Genomic DNA, 24,395 nt, shown 5'->3' with positions numbered 1-24,395 from the left:
TGTTTAAAGTAAATACAGACTATAGAACCAAACTGAATATTGACATTGGTAGCAGGTTGCAATTGTCACCCATAATCTAGGGTTTCAAATGTTTGTATTACTATCCCCTCTCTCTGCTCATTGATTGAATTTTAAAGAAATATCATAAATTTGAATTTCAAACAAATTTATATAACTAAAACTCCTTTTATTTATCTTATATATTAGGAGTACACTTAACATTTTGTTGAAAATATATTTCCTACTGATGAAGAATAGTTTAAAACCACTGTTTTAGTTCATACCCAGATTTTGTGGAGTAGGTCATTAAGACCCAGGGAGGGTGACTAACTTGCCAAATGTCAATCACACTGTGAGTAACAGAACTACAAAGAAAACCCATGGCTTCCGGTTTGTGAGCTCCTCCTGCTTTCTCACACAACAATGTGGTCTATTACCTCTATTGTGGGAATGGAAAACCTGCAATTACAAGCCCATTCCTTACTAGTAGTATATCCTTCAGTATATGAAAACAAAAATTTTAAAATTATGCTAATTAAAATAAATATGGCTTTTCAAGTCCTTCAAAAATACCTGAATTGATAAGATCAAGAAAGCAAAAATACAACCACCAGATTGGGAAGAGGTATTTCCAGATCATATATTTAATAATGAACTTGTATCCAGAATTTATAATGAACTCTTAACAACTCAATAACAAAGAGAAATTAAAAATTTGACTCATTTTGACTCAATTAAAAAATGAGCAAAGAATCTGAATAGGGGCACCTGGGTGGCTTACTCGGTTAAGCATCTGCCTTCAGCTCAGGTAATGATCCTGAGGTCCTGGGATCGAGTCCCACATCAGGTTCCCTGCTCTGTGGGGAACCTGCTTCTCCCTCTGCCTCTCTCTCTCTCTGTCAAATAAATAAATAAAATCTTAAGAAAAAAAAATAATCTGAATAAACTTTTCTCCAAAACATTCAAATGGCCAAAAAGCACATGGAAAAATGTTCAGTGCTCTTAGTCATCTGGGAAATGCAAGTCAAAATCACAATGAGATACCACTTTACACCCACTAGGGTGGCTAGAGTCAAAAAGTCCAATAATAATAAGTATTGATGAGGATGTGGAAAAATCAAAACGCTCCTACATTGCTAATGGGAATGCAAAATGGTGCAGCTGCTTTGGAAAAGAGTCTGGAAAGTCCTCAATCAATTAAACACAGAGTTATCATAGACTGTCATTTGCACTCCTAGGTAGATACATACCCAAGAGAAATGAAAATATATGGTCACACAGAAACTTGTATGTGAATATTTATAGCAGCATTATTGCTAATAGTCCAAAAGTGGAAAAGCCCAACTGTCCCATCAATGGACAAATGAGTCAATAGAATGTGGTATATCCATACCAGGGATTATTATGCAGCCATAAAAAAGGAATGTGGTACTGATACATACTACAATGTGAATAAACCTTGAAAACATTATGCTAAGTGGAAGAAGCCAGTCACAAAAGGCTACATAGCATCTGATTCTGTTCCCATGAAAGTACAGAACAGGGAAAACTATAGAAACAAAGTAGATTGGTGGTCATTTAGTGCTGGGATGGGAATGTTGGGGGGGGTGGTAGTCCAAGATAAGGGATTTCTTGTTGAGGGGATGAAAATATTCTAAAATTGACTATGATGATGGTTGTATATATCTGTGAATGTGCTAAAAAGCAATGACTTGTACACTTGAAATGGGTGAACCCTATATGTTAATTATATCTCAGAAAAGCTGTTAAAAAATTCTTCAATTGCCATAATTGTCTTTCATAAGAAAAAACATTTTCTCCTCCCTATCTTAGTTATAGAACCCAAGATTCTGTTAATCTTAAATAAAGACCTCTTAGATTTCAGTCTCCCTCCCACTACTTAAATATTGTTGTGGTCATTGATTAAATGGTATCTGCAAGACATTTGGAAGGTGACCTATCACTCTGATATACAATTTCTGTATGCCTCCTTTGGATACATTTTAAATGTGTTTATTACAGAAAGGGCATTTCATTACCTACACTGCACTTTCACAGCCTGTTTTTAAAAAGTTAAAGTTTTTCATGAGACACCTAAGCTTATCCTTGGTCAGGTTGCATATACATGTAAAATCTTCCCCCTTTACCATTACAATAATATGACATATGATGAAAAATAGGAGACACCCGAGGAGCTTGCCAAGCTTTTCAGTCTCTTAGAAATGAAAAACTGTTATGCGAAAATCATAAAATGTAGGGCTTTGGAATTATAGGCCTTTTCTTTTTATTAAATAAAGCAAACTTACAATGGACATTCAGATAAGGGAAGGGAACCAATGGAAATGGAAGAAGTAGACATTTGCTTAACAACCTAGCTTGATAACAAAATTCAGTATTGAATCTAGATACTTCAGCTTTGTGTTATCTGCTTAAATCCACTTGTAAACAGTTGCTTCCCATTAATAATGCTGAGAGGCACATTGTTTCTGCTGAAAAATCAAATCTGAAATTTAGGATGTCAAAGCATTTATTTAGCTTTGGAAAAGTTTACGTTTGTTTTGCTTATTTTTGCTTTTTTTAAAAAAAAAACTTGTTTTTTTTTTAAGATTTACTTATTTATTTGAGAGAGAGAGAGAGAGCACAAGTGGAGGGAGGGGCATAGTGAGAAGAGAGAGAACCTCCAGCAGACTCCCTGCTGAGCGCCAAGTCCCATGTGAGGCTCAATCCCAGGACCCTGAGATCATGACCTGAGCTGAAATCAAGAGTTGGACGCTTAACTAACTGAGCCACGCAGGTGTCCCTCCACTGTTTTTTTGTCTTTTGTCTTTTGGAGGTTTTTTTGTTTTTGTTTTTTTACAATTCTTTTCAATTGTTTTTGAGGCAATGTATATGGACGTGCCAAGCCCATGGTCTGGGAAGAGTGTGAATCCACTGAGTGTTCATTAGATCTGAGTGTTTTGCCTAACTTTAACTACTAACAAAATCAGGTTCTCCCTGTATTTCTGTCTCCTTACAAAAAGAGTTGAGTCAGAGACCCATTGATGCAGTAAAAATACTGAATGTGAATAATCTTCATGATGAATAACTGGCATGTGGTCAAGCAAGGGTTAATTAAGCGGTAATGTGGTCTTGCCTCTGACATAGGCAGCTATGTGATCTTGGATAAGGGGTATTAGCCCCCAGACTTTCAGTTTGCTTGTTTGTGAAATAAGAAAATTAAACAAAACCCTTTTAACTGAGATCCGTTCCAGCTCCAAAGTCCTGGGATTACATGTGTTCCCTCCATGCCAAGGCTCAGGTCAGTGAGGTTTTCAGCGGGCTGAGGTGCCTCTCAGTCCAGCTTTGCCACTGTCTTGTTTATACCGAGTTATACTTTGTGGTTCCTTATTTTCCTAGTAGCATGCTTTGACACTGAGGGCAAAAACAAGTTTGAACCTAGGGCAGAAATCACTACTAATGATTCCTTCCGTGACAAACTACTACCTATCTGGGCATGCTGGTCAGAGAAATGATGTTTCTAAGGGGAGTGCCTTTGCAGTATTCCTCACAGTTTTGTAACAGCGCCTGTCAAATGGCTTGGAAGGAACGCAGAAACCTTGGCGGTCAGTTGGGGTTAAAGCACTAGCAGTCTGAATCTGCTCATGGACTAGCCAGGATGAATGATTAACCCAGTGAGTCAACTGTTCAGTGAGTGGGATTGAGAGTGTTGGTGGACATGGGGGCTGGGGCGGAGAGGGTGCATGCAAGAGCAGAGGAGAAAGTTGAAAACCGGATTGGTTTTCAAACCATAGCCAGAGACATATATATATATATATATATATATATATATATATATATATATATATGTATAAATATGCATAAACACGCACCCATGAGTTGAGTTGACTTGTTTGTATGGTTATACCTGCAGGTTCTTTGTTACCAGATGGAGACTATTTTTCTATCTCACAGTCACACACGTATGTACCAGTCCGCACACATATGTTTCAGTGATATGCACATTGAAACCAGCACTCACAAATAGATTGAATCGCAAAATCTCTGAAAAAGTCTTGTATACGAAGAGAATAAATGCAGGAAGGAGGGGGGTAAAAGTTTTCCCCCTGGAGCTGGTTTGGTGCCGTTTGCTTTTAGGAGCGGCTGAGGCAGCCACAGCCAGCTCTCAAGGAGCTGCACAGACACGGGCAGGGAAGTCAACGCAAAGTCAGAGGAAGAAGAGAGGGGTTCACACACCGTGTGGCATTCTCCCTCCTCCCCGCATGCTGTTGTGATTGCACCTGCTGCATGTGACCGGCGGGCAGCCACCGCGCAGCTGCCTCTGTGCTAGCTCCCGCCCAGCCCTCATTGAGAAAAGGGGAGCCGGAGCCGGAGGAGGGGGAGGAGAAACTCCCTGCAGAGCTGCCTCCTCCACGGATCCCAGGAGGCTCCTTGGAATGGGCACTCGACTGTTCTGACGTGGAGACTCCCTCGGGAGCCCCGGCCGTTTGAAGACAGAAGGGAAAAGGGAGAAGCCCGCAGAGAGCATCAAAGGCTGAGGGGTGCTCTAAAAGGAACTGGGGAGTCCTTTGAAAAGAACCTATCATGCACTGAAATGCTTTCTGGAGAAGGGGCCATTAGCTGCCTCCCCTTTTGCTCAGATGAAAGGAGCCAGCAAGGACGGTCCTGAAGTATTCCTCAGGGGCCTTTTTGTCATTGTTCCTTTTTCCCCCTTGCACACGACTGTTTGCTGACCTTTCCAGAAGAATCTCAGCCCCCCCCCCACCAGTTCCAGCTGAGAAGACAGTTCTTAATAAAACAAAACAAAACAAAACAAAACCAGCTCCTGCAGTTTGAATGGGAGGTGCAGCTTGCTTGCTGCGGTTCTTTTTGCTGTGACATTTTGGAATGTCTGCAGAAACTTCAAAACAAAACAAAACACCAAAACCATAAAACTCCTTGGATTAGGCAAGAGAAAAGGAAGGTTTTTTGCCAAAACAAGAAGTAAAGGAGAGGTGGTAACTTATCCCTGATCCAGGACCTGGATGATAAAAGCCTTCAAGTTCTAGGAATCAGCACTTCCATCCTAACAAATAGACAGGAGAAGGAGTAGCTGTGGGGTACCGCGCAGAGGCAGGTTTTAAAAAGAAGCCTGAGACTGGTTCAGAACCAGAGGCCTGTGTGATGCCTGAAGACCGAACTACTGGGGGACGCCCCTCAGGTGCCTTAGCATCAACTCCCTTCATTCCTAAAACTACATACCGAAGAATCAAACGGTGTTTTAGTTTTCGAAAAGGTAGGTAGATGATCTGTTAACGTCCCTTTAAAAAATATACATAGATTTGCGGATGCCTTAAGGTCAGTTGATGTTCGGATAAAATGGAAGTTTGAAAACCAAGAGATTAGAACTGTACGGGAGTGATTGCTGTGTCTCTGCTTGCCTATATTTATTTTTCGAGGTTCCTATTGATCTGTTTATGACTGTGAATGGGCCGGGTAGGTGGGGCTTAAAGAAGGGTAGTCCTGTAGGGATCACCTTGACTGATGGAAAGCCAAGCGAGCTGGCCTGGCCCTTCTGAGAGGAGGGGCCGAGGCGACCTTGGGCTGCTGCCAGACCTGAATCAAGCAGCCATGTTGTGACTTCTCAAAATCAGTTGCTCTCAGTTCCTTGTTCTCTGCCCCGATCATGTCGGTTTTGTTCTGGCTGCCTGTACTTGCCTCCCCTCCCCTCCCCTGCTGAGAAAATTTGAATAATTAGGTTATCTGTAGTGACTCCTTTTCAGGAGCCTTTTGACCATATTGACTAACACTGATTAGAAATAGGGGTCACCTTGACTTTCCAAATATATCAAAAGGTGGCATTGGCAAAGGCCAAAGACACAAACTTTCAGGACGAGGGAGCGGGAAAATCTCACGATTTATGATCAGTAAAAGAAGCATGCATTTCAGAATTGATTTGTGCAAGGGGAGTTAAAGGGTACAGCATAGGTAAGATAAAATGCTTTTAGAAAACATTTATGTATCAAAATATTTTTAAATGCCCTTTTGCTTTAAAATGGGGATAAATGACGTGATTACTCAATTTGTCAGTAGGTAGTTATAATTTAATGTCATGCCTTTATTAGTAAGCTAATAATTTAATCAGGAGCAGATATGACTAGCGTCTAAGGTTCTTTCTCCCTTTTTTCTTTGATCTGCCACCTATTAACCCTTTCTACTTAGTAACCAACGAAAAAGAGAAGAAAACAAAGTAAGAAAAAAAACACGTGTGTGAAGCAAAATATAGTAGGAACTTTTTAAGACTAAACCTTGTTCCTTCGGAGTCTTTCCCTTTGAGCAGTTAAGATCTGCCTATGATCATTATCCTGTACTATTAGCAAGGAATTCAGCTGTTAATTTATATTCCTCTCTCATCCACAAAGGTAATTAAGAGAGATGTGCCTCAGATTTTATAGATCTCTAGAGATTTCATGGTTACTGTTAAGATTGCATCATTGACAGAGAAACTGGTAGCAGTAGAAATTGAAAAAAAGGCGAGGGAGTCATTGCTTAAAGGACTTTCTCTCTTTTTCTAGCTCTTCCGGCCCTCAGCAACCAAAGTTAGTTTATCCAAACATGCAGAGAAGGTCTACTTTTCCAGGCTATTGCCGCTCATTTGTAACATGAGATGTTCTAGGGACATTTAATGTGTTTTGGAAGCACAGAGCAAGGTGTTTTTGACTTTTTCCATCTTCTCTCCAGTAGTGGAGCCCGGCATATCTGCAAGAATCCTGCCTAACACTGCTATTCATTATGCCCTCTTCCCTTTCTCCTTAAATACCAAGGAGGGAAGGCAGTGCCTGCAGAGAGAATCCCCTCGGGGCTGGCAACTGGCGCCCACGGGAGTGGGGAACACTTCCACCTACCATCTCCTGTGGGTCATTTTTAAACCATTGTCCTGTCCTCTGCAGTCCTAGCAATCTGAGGAATGTTCAGCATGCCAGTCAAGGACTGACATTTCTAATTTACAAAATTGCATTCTGGTTTCTGTCAGAACCATAAAGGAGAGGAGGAGCGGGAAGCATGGAGCTGTTTTAAGTTTCCTTCCCCTTTAGCCAGAGCCGGCAGCACACCAGGCTCTGTCTCATTCCCTGGCGGCCGACCACAGTTGTGCAGTGAGGCTCTGGGAGAGAAGCAGCTTCTGCGTGCACAGCTCTAATCACTCCAGCCCGCAGTGGCATGACTCACTGGGATGTTTACATCTTTATTCAAGGTCCTGCACTGAAAAGAATGGACTTTTCTTTCAACCCTGTGCCACCCCCCCAAACCATGCTACCTTAGGAAGAGAGCGTTCTTTTGTGCTTTGTTTAATCTCCTGGGCACTCAAGTAGTTCAAGAAGTGGACCCATTTCTGCGTTCCTGTGTTCCTCAACCAGGCCTGTTGGAGAGCATCAGCTTCAGTCATTTCAGTGAAAGCAGAGGGAGAGTGCATGATTCATGGAAAAGCACCCAGGAGCAAAGAATGTTGACGCGTCTGCTTTTCCTGATCTACATTTAAAACATATTTTTTTACCATTGTCAAGGGTAGGCCAACAGAAGAGGAGACTTGCCGCTTTAGAAGTACCCTCGGAATGAAGTGTGCAGTTGCGTTAAATTTTCCGGAGGCCTGGTGGTCTTGGAGAACTGCATGCTGCACAGGCCCTAACTGACTTCTCAGGATTGTTTTCTCTTCCGCATCCCTTTGGTCCTTTAATGTCCTCTTCATCTCTCCATTTCTTCGTTTGGGTACTAATACAGGTTGCTGAAAATGTTTTCCCAGTGGTATGAAAAATCTAGGAACAGAGAAACATTTCTTAGGCAGGAAGCTGGGGATGGCAGTGCTTTGGATTTATGTTCTAGAGACAGAATGATTCCAACGTATTTTTACCCTGTTGATTTTGAAACTATATATGTAATTTTTTTTTTTTTACCTCTATAAGACTAATATCTAATATGGGAAACACAACCAACCTTTTGATTACCTGGAGGTGCATACTACCTTGGTTCCTGAATGTTAGTGTTAATTTCTGGTCAAATAGACTCACTAGGTATTTTAAGATTGTTATGCTCACAGGACACACTGAGGTAAATTTTAAAGCCTAACTGTATCTTATTTGGGAGTTTTTGTTTTGTTGTTTTTTGTTGTTGTTGTTGTTGTTGTTGTTGTTTTGTCTCTTCCTGAGGTGCTCTCCTCTTAGAGATAAGTCATCATTAATTCCCAAGAGCTTTTCCCCTACACTGTAACCGTTGGTTAGTAGCCGTGCATTATTGCTTCTTCCTTCTTTATAGACTTCCAGCTCCATTTCACTTTCTATCACCTTAGTTCTCTGTGCCTTTGTTGCTTCATGCACACAACTTATTTTAACCTAGGAAGAAGCTCTTTGAGACAGCATCCATCCTCGTTTCCACCCTAATGTTCTTCACAAATTCCTACAACACACAGGCCATTTGTAAAGCACTGACCGATCGGTATTCCTGAAAGAGTATTCTCAAGCATCCCACAGCTCAAATATTTTTATGAGTCCCTCTGGCTCCCGGGAGGAATTCCTAACTGTTTCATGTAATCATCAAGGCCTTCTAACCTATCACATCTATTCCCTGGAGAATAAACTCCCAGTTCCCCAGACTGCCCCACTCTTTCTCCCTAAACACATGCCCTACTCCACTTCTTTGCTTTTCTTCAATGTGCTATGACACTCTCTCTGCTCTGTTCAAACTTCATGCTTCCTTCTAGGCATTGCTGGCTCGCATTCCTCATCAAGTCTTCCCGGCTCACCCAAGCCTTCTGTGTAGTCCTTATATTTCTTATATGCTGCCACCTGGCCATCGTATATTCATAGCCATCTTAGAGTGCTTTATATACATTTGTGGTAAAAGATAAATAAGTAGAGAGATAGATAGATAGATGATAGATAGATACATACATAGGTACATACATAGAGATAGAGATTTATTTACTTCTTCCCAGAGTGATGAATGGTAATAGGTCTATTCAATCGAGGATTCAAGGTTTATTGCAAACTGGTGAAGTACAGTATTATTATGTATATTTTCCTACTGGTCCATAGGCAATAATGAGTTTAAATAGTTTGTCATGGTTGTGACATGGTTGAATAAAACCAACATTTTCTTTAAAGTTTATTGTATGTTGTAATCACACTTAATGGAAATAGATTTGTCCAATAGAATGCTACTATCCAAATCCATATAATTTTAAATGAGTAGCTCATTAATTCATAATATCAAAATATTATGGAGCACGTACCAAGTGATTCTGGAGATGAGTAGGCAAAGAAAATAGGTTCCCTTGAATCTGTGAGTTCACACACTCCTTGAGGATAAAGACACATAAACCATTACTCTGTGGTAAGCCCTACAACAAAGTATATATGAAGACTGAGGAGCCCATGAACAAAAGACCAACCATGGGCTTATCTGGGAAGGCAGTAATTCATCTGAACTATGTAAAATCAGATTTAATCATTTAGATAGGAATCAGATTTAGACATTTTCTCCTGTATTCTCCTAAGAGAGTGGTCAGCACACCTATGGGGAAAAAAAAAAAAATATATGTCTGAATTGAATTAACGTAACACAGTGGAAAAGGAAGACTCTTAGAATTGTATAGACCTATATTTGTATCCCAGATCTGCCACTTTCTGGATGTGTGACCTCAGACCACCTAGCATTTCTGAATTGGTTTGTAGAAGGGAGCCCTCTGTGCAGAGTCCTTGGAGTGTCAAATAAAGAAAATACATGCAAATTGCATGGCTTGGTACCCAGACATAAACAGGGTCTGCTGGTCTGAGAGCTAGGCCGCTATTCTGGCATTATTACACTTCTTAGTTTTGCCAAGCCTTTCTTTTTCTCCCTCCTTCCCCACTCTGACTACAAGAAGAATCAAGATTCTACCAAACATTCACTGGTTTTTATAGATTCGGAGCTCCTGGGATTAAGAGATTTCTAGCCATATGAGATTTTTTGGTTGCTTAGGAAGTGTTGGTGACAGACTGAAGTAGACTTTGACTGTCTTTGTTTCTTAGTTCTGTACTAAATTGGATGTCTGCTATCTTGATTTGTCTTTTTATCGTGGGTGAATGTTCATTTTTAATTAAAAATTATTATAGGGCGGCTGGGTGGCTCAGTTGGTTAAGCGACTGCCTTCGGCTCAGGTCATGATCCTGGAGTCCTGGGATCGAGTCCCTCATCGGGCTCCCTGCTCAGCGGGGAGTCTGCTTCTCCCTCTGACCCTCTTCCCTCTCGTGCTTTCTATCTCTCATTCTCTCTCTCTCTCAAATAAATAAATAAAATCTTTAAAAAAATTATTATAATCCTAGTGATACCAAGACTTATTCTGCTAGCAGGATTGCAGTAAGCAGAAGGATAAGTAAAAGCAAGTTCTCCATATGGCTTAGGATATGATCTATAGGAAGAAAAGGGCAAGCACTCTGAGAAATCATGACAGCAGAGAATATGAGTAATAATGGAAAAGTTGTTTAACTTCTGGCTTTTCATCAGCATACCACAGACGTTTTTGTTTTCCAGTTTTTATAGAAATCAGTGTCACAGCCTGAGAATTACTGATGAGTGTCATTTTACAATGGAGTTATTCACTTATTCCCATAAGTGAGGAAGTGAAGTATTTTGTTTTAATGCACACATTAATTCCACAAATGTTTATGGAGCACGTGATCCTTACCCACTTTGGAATTAAGTTCCAGGGACATAAGCAAGAGAGTTTGTCTATCGGTCTTGGTGCATTCAGGCTGCTGAAACAAAATATCATAGACTATGTAGCTGATACACAACAGAAATTTATTTTCCACAGTTCTGGAAGCTAGAAGTCTGAGATCAGGCTGGTGCGAGCCCTTTTTTGGGTTTTAGACTGTCAATTTCTTGTATTCTCAAGTGACAGAATAGGAAGAAGCAAGAGAGGTCTCTGGAGCCCTTTACCCAGGCACTAATCCCATTCAGGAGGGCTCTACCCTCATGACCTAATCACCTCCCAAAGGCCCCACCCTAGCACCATCACCTTGGGCAGTAGGTTTTCAGTGTAGGAATTTGGAGGGGACACAGACACTCAGACCATGGCACTGTGGTTGAATGGAGTCTGAGCCATGGAGGGTCCTTCAGATCCGGCACCAGTCCCAGTTCAGTCCTTGTGTCTGGCACCTTGGGGAATTTCCCCACCCCTCTCTGATGTTTATTGGATAGACACATAGTCTACAGCTGTTACCCAATATTATTTATAATAATAATAAATGCAAAGTAATTATTTTACTATTGTGATTATAAAAGTACATTCCTCTTATGACTGGTGAGAGAGAGTAGTCCAGTACAGATAGGCATCTAAATAAATAATTACAAGGCAATGCTAAGAAACCAAAGGAGAAACATATCAAACTTTGGGTCTGGAGCAATGAGGGAAGTTAGTAAAGACTTCACACAGGAGATCATATGAACTGAATCTTGCAGAATAAGTTTCCCTAGGCTGACTCATGATGGCAAAACCTACTTCCTTCTAGAAGGAAGCCTGAAGATATGCTAGGTCATATTGGACTTAAGGAACAACTAATAGTCCAGTATAGATAGAGAGCATGTTGTTTTTGAGCAAGCAGTAGAAATGAGAGTGGATATGGCACAGGGCCTGGCACACAGTGGGCGCCACCTAAACATTTGTTGATTGAATGGCAGATAAAGAGGCAGAGATCAGATTGTGGAGACTTTGTATCGTGTGAAAAAGAGTTGCGTTGGCCAGTGGGCACCACTGGAAGAAATAAAGCAAAGGAATGTCATGATCTAATTTAAATATTATGAAGATCACTATGGCAGCACTTGCCTGAAATAGATACTCTGCTCTTCAAAAAATCACTTAAGAAATATTGAGGATCTAGCCTAATGTAGTGACAGCGAGTTTGGAAGGGACCCATATGGTGACTAAGTGATGGTCATGAAGGAAGGAGGAATCTAGGCTGACTCTCAGATGGCACTTCAAATGTTCAGGAGGGTAACTGGAACTGATAACCAAAACCAGATTACAGGAAGTAGAACAGGTTTTAAAGAAAAGGTGACTTCGTTTTAGAAATTCTGAGTTTGAGAATGTTTTGAGATATCCATGTTGAGGGGTCTAACGGGCACTTAGAAATCCAATGCCAAGGATCGTAAGAGTGGCCCAAACTGAGATACAGATCTGGGAATACTGTTAGACAGTGAGATTAAATGTAGTCAAGCAAAGAAATTGTGTCAAGTAGCATAAAATAGGGCTGAGGACAGAACCCAGAGGACCAACAAATTTATGAGAAGGTTGTAGTAAGTAGCACCGTCAAGAAAGAGATTGATAAGAGTATTCTGGAAGGCAAGAACTATGTAACACATGAGAAGTGTCAGGAAGAAGAGTGACATGACAGTTTTAAAGGGAGTGAGGCATGAAGTGATACAAAAAGTAAATTTGGCTTTCAGTGATTTGACAACTAGGAAGTTATCAATGACTATAGAAAAAGCTCTTTTAGTAGACTGGCAGTGTCAGAGTCCAAATTGCAATAGGTTGGCAAGGACAGAAAGGGTTGAAATGGAGCCAGAGTTATACTTAACTGGGAACCAAGGAGCAAAAAGAATAAATAATTGCAAGGCACAGAAAATCCAAGAAGGTTTGGCTTTGTGTTTGTTTATTCATATTTAAGATCGATGGAATATGAATATATTTATCTGATCACACTCAGTTAACTTCACAGGCTGCCTCTAGCTATTGAGTGTATAAATCACACATAAAGCAGGAACCTCACAAATCCTGAAGGAGATTTAGATCTCTCTCTCTCCAGTTGGAACAGCCTCCCACAGGTATAATAAAATCACCTGGGTAATTTACCTTCTCAGCCTAGTGAAAGGACACCTCCTTGGTGATGCTTTATGACACCATCAACGTACTTCCAAGGGAAGTACACATGATGTACCTTTGTCACCTAGAAATTCCAGGGATGGTTTTGTCAGGTAGTGTGAAACCTCCCTGGGAATTTCAATGGATATAGCTAGCACCATTTGCATGACTCACATCACAGAGTATATTCTTGTTAATAATCTACTAGTCAGTGTGTCCTTTTCCCCCTGCTGCTAGTTGGGGATAGGCTCATGACCTTTGTGCTTTCTTGTTAATCTTAAAATTTGAAGTTTCATTGCTTCCTCAATTAAAATGCTAAACAAAACAGCTTAAAAAAAAATTTCCGCCTAACCTTCCACACAAAAAACATGCTCATATAGGACATTAATTCACATCTACCATTATAAGACAGAGATGGTTGAGACATTCTATTTCCAATGCCACAAATTGAGAAGGATACGTTTATTATAATCACTTACCAATTCTTTCCGAGACCAGACTTACAGCAGAAAACTATTAATTTTCCACAGGAATCTCTAAGCATGTGTATCCTATCATCTATATGCTTTAACTCTCTTACACATTATATTGCTAAATAGACATAGCTCTTTACATAAAGGAAATAATTTCCTTGGGCAGGATGCAGAAGATGTTCAGTTTTCTCCTTCTCTATTTTTTTTTTCCTGATCTTCCTCCAAATTTGCATTTTCTCAGCAGAAATTACTCCTGCTAGTGTGATGACAGAAATGTAGGTCAGAAAGCTAGTAAGCAGCAGGTTTCTTCCTCAGTAACTCATTTTTCAGCCAGTGTGCACATTACCCTGTATTATGTAATAGATACAGAGTGGCTCTGGAATCCAATAGCCTTGAACAAATCCTGGCTCCATCATTTACTAGCTCTGTGACATTCAGCGAGTCACTTAACCTTTCTGTGCTTCAGTCTCCTCCTTGGTAAAATAGTGGTGACCACCTCATAAAATGCCGTGAGTTTTAAGTGAAAGAAATGCAGATAAACCACTTGTACCCATGCCTGAAATACATAAGTACATCTTCGCTATTATCACTTTTTAGAGCACACACAAAAAAATTCTCTATATTATTCATTTTTAGAATTTACTAATATTTTGAATTACTAGAAAATGAGGACATATGCTCATTGTGATTAAATAAAGAGTAAGAGGACTGGTATTTGGGAATGAGCAAAGGTTTTAAGGCTGAATAAATCTGAATATGGACTTCCATTCCAATACTTAGTGTTGTGTAATTAACCTTGAGCTATTCGCTTAATCTCTCTGAGCCCCAGTTTCCTCATGTATAATAAGATAGTCACCTTATATATCTATTATGAAAATAAGAGAAGATATGTCAAGGACTTAGTACGTAATAGGTCCTTAATAAATGGAAAGATGTTAGGGCTTTTGCCTTTTCATTTCTTGCTATACTTCTTAAGTGAATTCTTACCACAACACAAAGCTGTATGTACAAAAAAGAAGGAAGGAAGGAAGGAAGGAAAGAAGGAAGGAAGGAAGGAAAAAGGAAGAAAGAGGAGAAACCAGAGTAGCCATAAAACAAAACTTACTGCTTCTTTTATCATGTCCCTAAGTTGTTGGGAAAAAAGAAATCCTGAGAATTTTAAGAAAAGAATGTTTGTTTTTTATTACTGTATAAAACAAAGTCTTGGAAGTTTGGTTCTCATTTGTAGCACACAGAGATGTTGAGTTGCAACATCTTTAGTAGGTTTTCTGCTGGATTTAGAGAGAAACTTTAGGTAATATGTTTATCAATCTAAAACAATAAGTGTAAAACCACAGACACATAAGGTGTATTCCCAGATGTCAATATTGTTTTTTTAAAAGAATAAACTATTAGTGCCTTTGAAAGGCTATTTTCTTAATTTTGACAGAATAGAATCCAAACATCTCAGGCAAATAAACATCAAAGAACTCCACAGGGTGGAAAACAAAGAAGAACTCCACAGAAAAAGAGTCAGTATTCTCCATTCATAATCAATTTTCAAGCTTTGTTATTAAAACACTAAAATATCTTCAAAGTCATTATTACCACTGTATGGGTTAGAGTTTGGTGTTGCTGCAAGCAACAGAAACCCCAGATAACAGTGGTTAAACATGCATTTTTCTCACATTAAAAAAAATCATAAAGAGGTGCTGCTGGTATTGGGTCAGTGGTTCAGTGATTTCATCCCCATTGTCTGAATCTTTCAGGCTTTCCCTCATGATTGCTATCTAATAGTCAAAAGACGACTCTTAGATCAACAGATAGCATGTCCAAGTTCATGGTAGAAAAAAAGGAATGATTGGCAATTCCAGCTGTCTTTCTCTTTCATCAGCAAAAAAATCTTCCTAGAGACTCCAAAGACTTCTTAAAAAGTGGGAGAAGTATTTAATTTTCCAGTCCCTAAAATGGAAATGACAAGAGAAAATAGGGGTATGACAAGAGAAAATGCCAACTGTTGAGTTGGCAAACAATGTTTCACACCATTGAGAAACTGCTTGTTCCAAAGTCTACAAATTTAGCTGAATAGACCTGTTACCTACATTAATTTTCCTGCCCTTAGAAGATGCCATTTTCTAATTTTGCTTTCTATGTATTTGAATATTAATATTAGTTCACTCAACATTTTTTTCCTATAGCGAATATATGAATTCTCTTAATACTAGATTTGATATCAGGTGTTGAATAGTTTGGTTTGTTGTTGTCTTATTGTTTCTACCAGGGCTAAAAATTTTCTCTTTGGTAGCAGTTGTTTATTGCTTGGAATGTGATGGTTTTGCATTGCTGAATCCATACATAAATTATTTTACAGATAGGGAGGTAAAATATTTGTTTTTATTGTTCAATTCTTAACCTAGTGTTTTTGAAATAATTCCCCAGGTATTCTGGAGTCTCACATAATTTCAACATGCAAGACTAATTTTTCTTTCCCTTTTATGAAACCATTAGACCATTAAAACTATTTAGTGATATTCATCCCATCTGGGAACATTGGAGTGACATTTGCTTTGGCTTTCCCCACCTTTTTTCCTCATAGGTTGATCATTTTTACCAAGCTATGACCTGGTATTAATATATTTTAGAGACTCTTTCTTTCTTTCTTTCTTTCTTTCTTTCTTTCTTTCTTTCTTTCTTTCTTTCTTTCTTCTCTTCTTTCTTTCTTTCTTTCTTTCTTTCTTTCTTTCTTTCTTTCTTTCTTTCTTTCTTTCTTTCTTTCTTTCTTTCTTTCTTTTTCTTTCTTTCTTTCTTTCTTTCAAGAGAAGAAGCCAATACAATGGCTACTCTTTATTGGAAAGAAGGAAGTTTACAGCACATTTTGAGTAAGTTAGCCTAAAGGCTCAGTGGGGCCACTGGTGGGGCACCAGCTGGTAACAATCTCCACAGTTAGGGTATTGCTGGGTCTCGCCTTTGTGCAGCTGGAACCAGATGAGATGAGAGCACTATTGTCCTCTTCATAGATACAACCCACTATTTGCTTGTTAGTGAGAGATGGGGACAAAATTAGAATCCTCCTTGGTGCCTAAAGCTGCCTTTGGGGCTAGCTATTGTAAGGGTCCAGTCCCTTCCAAGCAGCCATCATGGCCTCCATTTCCAGCCCAGTCATCTGGTCATCATCAGTAGGAACACTACCTCCAGATGCTATGGAGTGCACAGCAATGACTCCATTGGGACTGCAGGCCCTCATGGGCCCACACAAAATAACTAAACTTTCATTTATTGCAGTGTTTCTTATATTAAAGTGGCTATCTCCAACTTTGTATGTCTATTTGGTGTGGGGGCTAAATACGGAATTTAGGGGAGAAGGGCAGCGTAAGGCAAAGCCTTTTCCTTTGAAGAATTGTGTATCATGGATTTGATTCTGGAAAACTGTGAGGTACTGATTGTTAAATGCTTGTCAGCCTTTCAGTCTTTGTTTTCCCTTTATATAGAGGATTTTAAAAAAAATAACCAAGTGGAATGATACGAATTCCTCAAATTCATTGTGAGCCTTTGTTCCTCCAGGCATTTTTGGACAGAAACTGGAAGACACTGTCCGTTATGAGAAGAGATATGGGAACCGTCTGGCTCCAATGCTGGTCGAGCAGTGTGTGGACTTTATCCGACAAAGGGGGCTGAAAGAAGAGGGTCTCTTCCGGCTGCCAGGCCAGGCTAACCTCGTCAAGGAGCTCCAGGATGCCTTTGACTGTGGAGAGAAGCCATCATTTGACAGGTAGATTTCAAGATTTCATTAATCATTCTGCACTGAGAAATCCAAACTGAACAGAAAGAATGCAGTGAGCTGAGACAAGAGAACCTTAATTGATGTTATAATGGTTTTAGAATATGAATTATATAGCCACACAAGGGTGGATTATTTTTATTAATTTACAGAGTCAAAATTTTAACACTTTAGATGTCTTTCTCCTGGATACTTTTTGTCCCTCTTGAAACATGATTATTTCTTCTTCTCCTTTGGTCCTAAATTAACCCCGTGTTAAACTTTTGCATCAGAAAAGTGAACGTTTAAAATAGGAGTCTTGGGGCGCCTGGGTGGCTCAGTTGGTTAAGCAACTGCCTTCGGCTCAGGTCATGATCTCAGGGTCCTGGGGATCGAGCCCCGCATCGGGCTCCCTGCTCGGCGGGAAGCCTGCTTCTCCCTCTCCCACTCCCCCTGCTTGTGTTCCCTCTCTCACTGTCTCTCTCTCTCTGTCAAATAAATAAATAAAATCTTTAAAAAAAAAATAGGAGTCTTCTCCTGTTCAGTGTTTTTTTTTAATTCTTTCAGCTAAAAGATATTAAAAGTATTAATAAGCAGAGATTGGGGATATAGGCAATGTAATTAAAATAACTGTTTTTAATAATAAAAGCATTATATTTTTCAATATATAGCTTCACCTTAATCTAGAATAGATTTACAAGGGAACAAGAAGTATAGAATGATGAAATTCAGGGACTAATGGAAGTTCCAGGAAAGAGCATATAAAGCATCCATAATTCCACTCATGAAGAGTTAAATACGGCAATATTTTGTAAACTACCTCCTTCTCTTCACTTTTTTAATTAGTAGAAAATAATATTTTTATCCCAATATTATCAATTGAGCATAGTGTAGCAGATAGTTTTAATATTTATATTTGAAATATCCCCAATATTACAATATATTTTAACTGAATACTTGATGGTTGGCAACCTCCATAAGCATAATTTTCATATCTACTATTTCACTCTACAAGTATATTGTTCGTAACCATTTCAACAATTGGGACATTATGTCATCACTTTTATCACTACTATAAATAATGTTGTAGAGGATATCCATTTACATAAATATTTTCTATTTTTGGATTATTTCCTCAGGAGAAAATCTCAGTATTGAACGTTGTGGATAATAATAGTCTTATTCTTGAAAATTGAAAATTGCATACTAAGTATTATTACTCTTTCAAAGCATAGAATTAGCACATGGACAGACACTGATCTACGGAGCAGATAGACAAGAAGACACTTGAATACATGCTATAAGACAAAGGACGCATCTTTGGGAATATGGACTTCTGCTAATAATCCAAGAAATGTACATTAAATCATTTAATGAATGCCCTTCCTCTAGTCACATTAACAAAATCTTGAACAATGGTAATACTCAGTGCTGGCAAGGTATATTAAGGTAGGCACTCTGATGGTAAGAGTGCAAATGATTATAGTCTTTCTAAAGAAATTTGGTAATATATTTCAAGACCGTTTTAGCAGGAAATTCTAGTCCTAGAAAAAAGTCAGATCTGTGGAAAAAAACTTAAGTGCAAAGTGGCTTATTACAATTTTTGTAATAGTAGAAAATGAACACCAATCTATTATCTCCCGCAGCAGAGTATGGTTAATTAAATAATAGTGCATTAATATAATAAATTATTATGCAATTATTAAAATTTTGGAAAAATGCTAAAGCTATCCAATAATAAGTGGAAATAACAAATGGAAAAATAAGACAGGATCAATTAATTGATTAAAATCCTACCTGTTTACAGCAAGTATTACAGACAGTTTATAGACATTCATAATTTATCTCTGAAAGATAAAAATTAAATGCGGAGGCAAAGAAATGAATTCAAAACCAGGGTTGGAGAACAAATTTCAAAAACACAGATATCCTTTTGGCAGGGGAGCCCCATGTCTTATTTTATACTTTGAAAAAGAAAACCTAAACAGTAGTTGCAAATTCAGGCCTATTCACAGGACATACACAATAGTTTATCTAGAAGAAATGTAATTTTTAAATTGTTTTTAATTCTTTCAATTTCCAAAATTGAAAGAAATTTGTCGAGTGGGATCCTTATAATAAAATATCATATAATGGGATAAACAACATCTTCTACAATGAACTTCATGTGACATTGATAAGTTTCAATGGCTTTTTCTTATATCATATATGGCCTATATATGCAGAATGACATTATAGAAAAGTATATTTATTAAAAATTATTTTACTATAGGCATTTATGATTTGGTTCTTATAACAAGATTCTTGCTAATATGAAAGAATGGAGGGATATTTATAAGTTTTAAGATCCTATAAGAAAAGATACGCCTTGTAAGCAGTTATCTCCAAATCCTGTTCTTAATACTGAGCTGATAATGGAATTGTGTGCAATCTTTATATAAAATACGATCTCACTTATAAAAGAAATTATTTATTTTTTGTATGAAATACATAAATGTATAAACAGACTGAAGAAAATGTAACAAAAGATAAACATCGATTTTGTGGGATAGTGAGGGATGTTTTCCTTCTTTTTTTTAGTATTGTGATTCCAATAAGTATCCATTACTTTTATAATCAGAAATTTCATCTGAAAGATCTTTTAATTACCTGGTGATTTCATGCTACATAAAAATCTCCTTTCTTTTAATTTCGAAAGAGTGATTACAGAAGCTACCTGTCAACTAGAAAACCTGTAGAAAAGAGTTGGGGAGAGTATTTGAATGTTAGCACAATATGGTTAACGCCACTAGCATCCTGCGAGGAAAAGGAGAGTGTTTTGCTCAGTCATTCAGTGTTTCAGGTCCGTAACAAACCACCCAGAACTTTGTGACTTAAGTAATAACAACCGGCTATTGCTCATGGTTCTGCCCTTTGGGCAGGAGCTGGCCAGGATGTGCTCCTTTCTCCTGCACATGATGTTGATTCACGAGATCAGTTAGGTCTGAAGGATCCAGGATGGTTTTACTCAGATGTCCAGCGCCTTGTCCAAGATGGCTAACGTGGCTGGAGGCTGCTTGGGCCTTTCTTTCTCTCTCTCTCCTCCTTCCCTTCCCTTCTACCCTTATGCCCTGCCCACAACCTGCCACCCCTCCTCTCCCCACCTCCTCCCTCCCTCCCTCCCTCCCTCCCTCCATCTCTCTCTCTCTGTCTCTCCCTCTATAAATCTCACATCTAATAGAGCTGCTCGGCATATGGCCTTTATCTCTAGCAGATTAGTCAGACTTAGTGACATGATACCTCAGGGTTCCAAGAAAATGAAAAGGGCAGTTTGCAAGCCTCACAAGGGCTGGGTCAGGAGGACAGTGTGATTTCTGGTGCAGTCTGTTGGTCAAAGCAAGTCACAAGACAGGCCCGCCTACATTTGAGGAGAAGGGAAATAAACCGGGCCACTTGATGGAAAGAGGGGCAAGCACTTGAAGAGAAGGAAGATTTGTGGGAGGCTATTTTTAGAGAAAATCACCACAGCTTTAAAGTCTTGAAATCAAGAGGAGTAAATCCCCTTTGTTCTTTCTCAAGATTGTTTTGCCTATTCTAGGTCATTTACATCTCCATAAAAAAAAAAAGAAAAGAAAGAAATTTAGCACATGCTTGTCAATTTGCACAAAAAAAGTCGGTGAGGATTCTGATTGAAATTTCATTGACTCCAGAAATCAACTGGGAGAAAATTGATATCTTAGAAATATGAAAGCTTCTTTTTTTAAATTTTATTTATTTTTAAAAGAAATATGAAAGCTTCTAATCCATGAACATGGCCCATCTCTCCATTTCATTAGCACTTTTTGCATTTCAGCAATGTTTTGTATTTTTCAATGTTCAGATCTTGCTCCATTTTGTTAAATTTATCCTTAAGTATTTACTATTTATAGATGCTCCTGTAAATAGTATTGTTTCTCAATATTTAATTTTCTAATTGCTAACTGCTGGATTATCCAAATACAATTGATTTATATAAAGAGAGAGATCTTTGGTCCTACAGATTGGCAAATTCATTTATTAGTGCTCGTGGGACTTTGTAGATCCCTTAGGATTTCTAGGCACATAATCTTGTTGACTGTACCTAGCGAGAGTTTTATTTCTTCCTTTTCAATATGTAGGCTTTGTATTTCTTTTTCTTGCCTGTTTGTACTTGCTAAGAACTTGTCTACCATAGTAGTGAGTGGACATACTTCTCTTGTATGTAGAGGGAGGTTTTCAGTCTTTCACTGCCACGTGTGACGATAGCCATATGTTTTCCGTAGATGACCTTTATGGGGTTAGAAAATGTCCTTTTATGTCTAGTTTGCCGACATTCTTAATAATGAATGAGAATTAAATTTTATAAAATCCATTTCTTTCTGCATTTATTGCAGAAATTATCTGATTCTTCCTTTTTGTGATGTTAATGTCCTGAATTACATGAATCTATTTTCAAATATTAAACCAAATTTATGTTGCTAGGATAAGCCACATTTGCTTGTGATGCATTATTCTTTTTATATATCGCTGTATCTGACTTGCAAATAATTTGTTAAGGACTTGGGGACCTATATTCATCCAGGGTATTGACCTGTAGATGTCTTATAGTATCTTCAACTAGTTTTGTTATCAGAGAAATTCTGCACCCCTATTAGTTGGCAAGTGTTGCCTCTACCTCTATTTTCTCAAAGAGTAGGTGTATTTTGTATTATTTCTTCTATAAATCTTTGGTAAAATTTACCAGTGATGTCATCTACTCCTGAAGTTATCTTCATGGGGAAGTTTTTAGAGATGGCTTTTCAAATTTTTCTTGTGTCAGTTTTGGTAATTTGTCTCTTTCATGATATTTTCCCATTCCATATAACTTTTCAAATTTATTATCACGAAGTTGTTTATAATATTCCTTTTCTGTATTGTCTGTAGACTTTTTAGTGAAGTCCTCTCCTTTACTTCTGATATTAGTGATTTGTTACATCATTTTTTCTTAATCAGTCTATTTATGTATTATCAATTTCATTAAACCTTAAAAAGAACCAGTTTTTAAGAGAGAACCATTGATTGTCTCTCTTTTAAAAATGTTTCTCTTATACTTTGTTAACCCTGATGGTGGTTCTTTCCCTGGTAGTTGTTCTGTGTTTAAAGTGTTACCCTCTGCTGGCTCATGTTGGTATTTACATGAAGACTCAAGAAGCGGTATATGTAGATTTCAAGAAGTCCTGTTGTGCAAAGCTCCCTACTGTTAGTGGTCTGCATCACAAATGCCAACTGATTCAACCTCTCCAAACTGTAATCTCTGTCTCCTTGGCTCAGTGAGACTGCTGTTCTCTCTTTAGGGTTCCCATCCCTGTCCCAGGCTCTGGTACATGACAATGCGCAAGGCTGGAGTAATAATAAGATTTACCTTATTTGATTCCATACTCTCAAAGGTCACATTTTTGCACTATTGTCCAATATCTTAAAAAAAAAATTGTTTCATATAATCAGACTAGTTTTCTCATTTTTAATAGCAGATGGGATACCTGTTACTCTGTGAAGATGGTGAGTGGATTCTCATCCACAGTTCTGAACTCCTGCTGGACATGTGTTCTCAGGGCCCCTCCTCTGGGGGTGGGAAGGTGGGAAATGTGCCTAGGTTAGGGCTTGGTTCTCTAAACTTTGGCTCTCCTCTACTCTTTGATCTACTCTCTAGAACCCTGGTTTTGCTCCATGAGACTTCTTCCCCACCCCCGCCACAAGAAATGGCTCACTCACTTTTTTAGTTGAGTAGTTTCTCAGCCTGCTTCTGTCCATAGGAAGTTGGGGTCTCAAAGCCTCTTTTCATTTTTGAACTGGTACCATCCCTTTTATTCCAAGTTGCCATAGTTCTTTTAAAAACCTTGGAAGTGTCAAATTATAATCCTCTTGCTGAAACAAAGTCACACCCATAAATCCCACTATATCAGGTCCTGCCATTATGGTGTCCATGAGTCAGCATTTATAGAACAATCTTAAGATTCTTTCTAAATCCTTTTGTATTACTGAGAGAATCTGTGAGGTGCTACCTTCAGTCTTTCAGAGGTTTTAATGAGGAATCCTTTAAGTCACACCATCATCTGGTCTTGACCTTCAGGTCATGTTTTATTGGCAGCACTCTGGATTTTATCTTTGCTCTGGGGCCATGTCTTACTTTGAGAAGATTTCACCAGCTGGAGACACTATCCCGGGGCCACTATAGTTTCTCTAAATTTTTCTTCAGAGTTGAATAGTTTCTAATTAGCTTCATCAGGACCATTTTCTACATTCTGAGTTATGGCAGCCAACAGTCTTGCAAATTTTTCCACCACTGCTTAATAAGCTCTTCAAGCTCACCTTTCTCTAGCTTCTGGTAGCAATTTTCTCATTGCTTTCCCAGTTCTGATAGTGTCCTCACAACTGTCCAGACACTGCCAGGACAAAGCCAGTGCCATACATTAGAATTTTGTTGCAGCAGCACCCAATTTCTGATTCCAGGGACTGTTTTAGGTATCTCTTGCTGCATAGCAAACCAGTCCAAAGTTTTTGGTTTAAAAACAACAGTAGGCTTTTCAGATTCTGCATCTGGACAATGCTTGGCAGAGACATGGTATCCGTTGCCATGATCTAATGTAGCACAGTATCCAAGAGAGCTACCTTCCAAGCCTGGTGCCGACACTGGGCCAGGTGACATGGCTGATGGTGGGCTGAGCCTCTCTCTTTCTCTCTGCAGTCTTGTGTCCTACAGGGTTTCTCTCTTTAACCAATTATTAGAACTTTTTACACAGTATCTCAGGACTGAAAGAAAATAAGACTGGAAGCTATAAGGCCTCTGAAGGGTTTAGGCCCAGAACTGGCACAATGTCACATCCACCAAATATGATTGTTCCAAAGTAAATCGTAAGGCCAGTTCAGATCAAAAGAGATTAAAAACTGGTTCTACTTCTTGTTAGAAGGCATGACATGAATGTATAGGGGTGAGGGAAATTATTGACAGTCACCTTTGGGGACAGTCCATCTCATTCATTCATTCAATAAATAATTTTGGAGTGTTTCGTATGTCTTAGACACTTGGACACCTGTTCTAGGTGAAAAAGACAAAGTCAATTCTTTTCTGGAATTTGCGTTACTAGTGATGGACAGATAAACAATAAACAGTAAATATGTAAATAATTTCAAAGAGTGAGAAGGATGACGTGCTAAAATGTTAGTGAGTGAAGTGGTGGAAACACACATCTCCTCCCTGAGAATATAACTTTTAGGTTTAGCTTGAATGACAGGAAGAAGCTTGCCATATCAAAGATATGGTAAAGGCACTTTGTAGGTGGAA

At 38.7% G+C, this 24,395-nt stretch overlaps 1 protein-coding gene across 4 annotated transcripts in view; it reads left to right on the top strand.

Moving 5' to 3' along the window:
• ARHGAP24 (Rho GTPase activating protein 24) overlaps positions 1-24,395 on the top strand; it is a 489,891-nt gene that overhangs the window by 423,963 nt on the left and 41,533 nt on the right. For all 4 annotated transcript variants that reach the window (XM_028124176.2, XM_028124177.2, XM_028124178.2 and 1 more), the window contains one exon: positions 16,882-17,089. In XM_028124176.2, the coding sequence (XP_027979977.1) occupies positions 16,882-17,089 (208 nt within the window). The remainder of the gene's footprint in view (positions 1-16,881; positions 17,090-24,395) is intronic.

This window comes from Eumetopias jubatus, unplaced genomic scaffold, assembly GCF_037043125.1.
Source record: "Eumetopias jubatus isolate StellerSeaLion01/CBP00866 unplaced genomic scaffold, mEumJub1_p1.0 scaffold_2, whole genome shotgun sequence".
NCBI lineage: Eukaryota > Metazoa > Chordata > Mammalia > Carnivora > Otariidae > Eumetopias > Eumetopias jubatus.
This window is presented reverse-complemented; position numbering and strand designations above follow the sequence as displayed.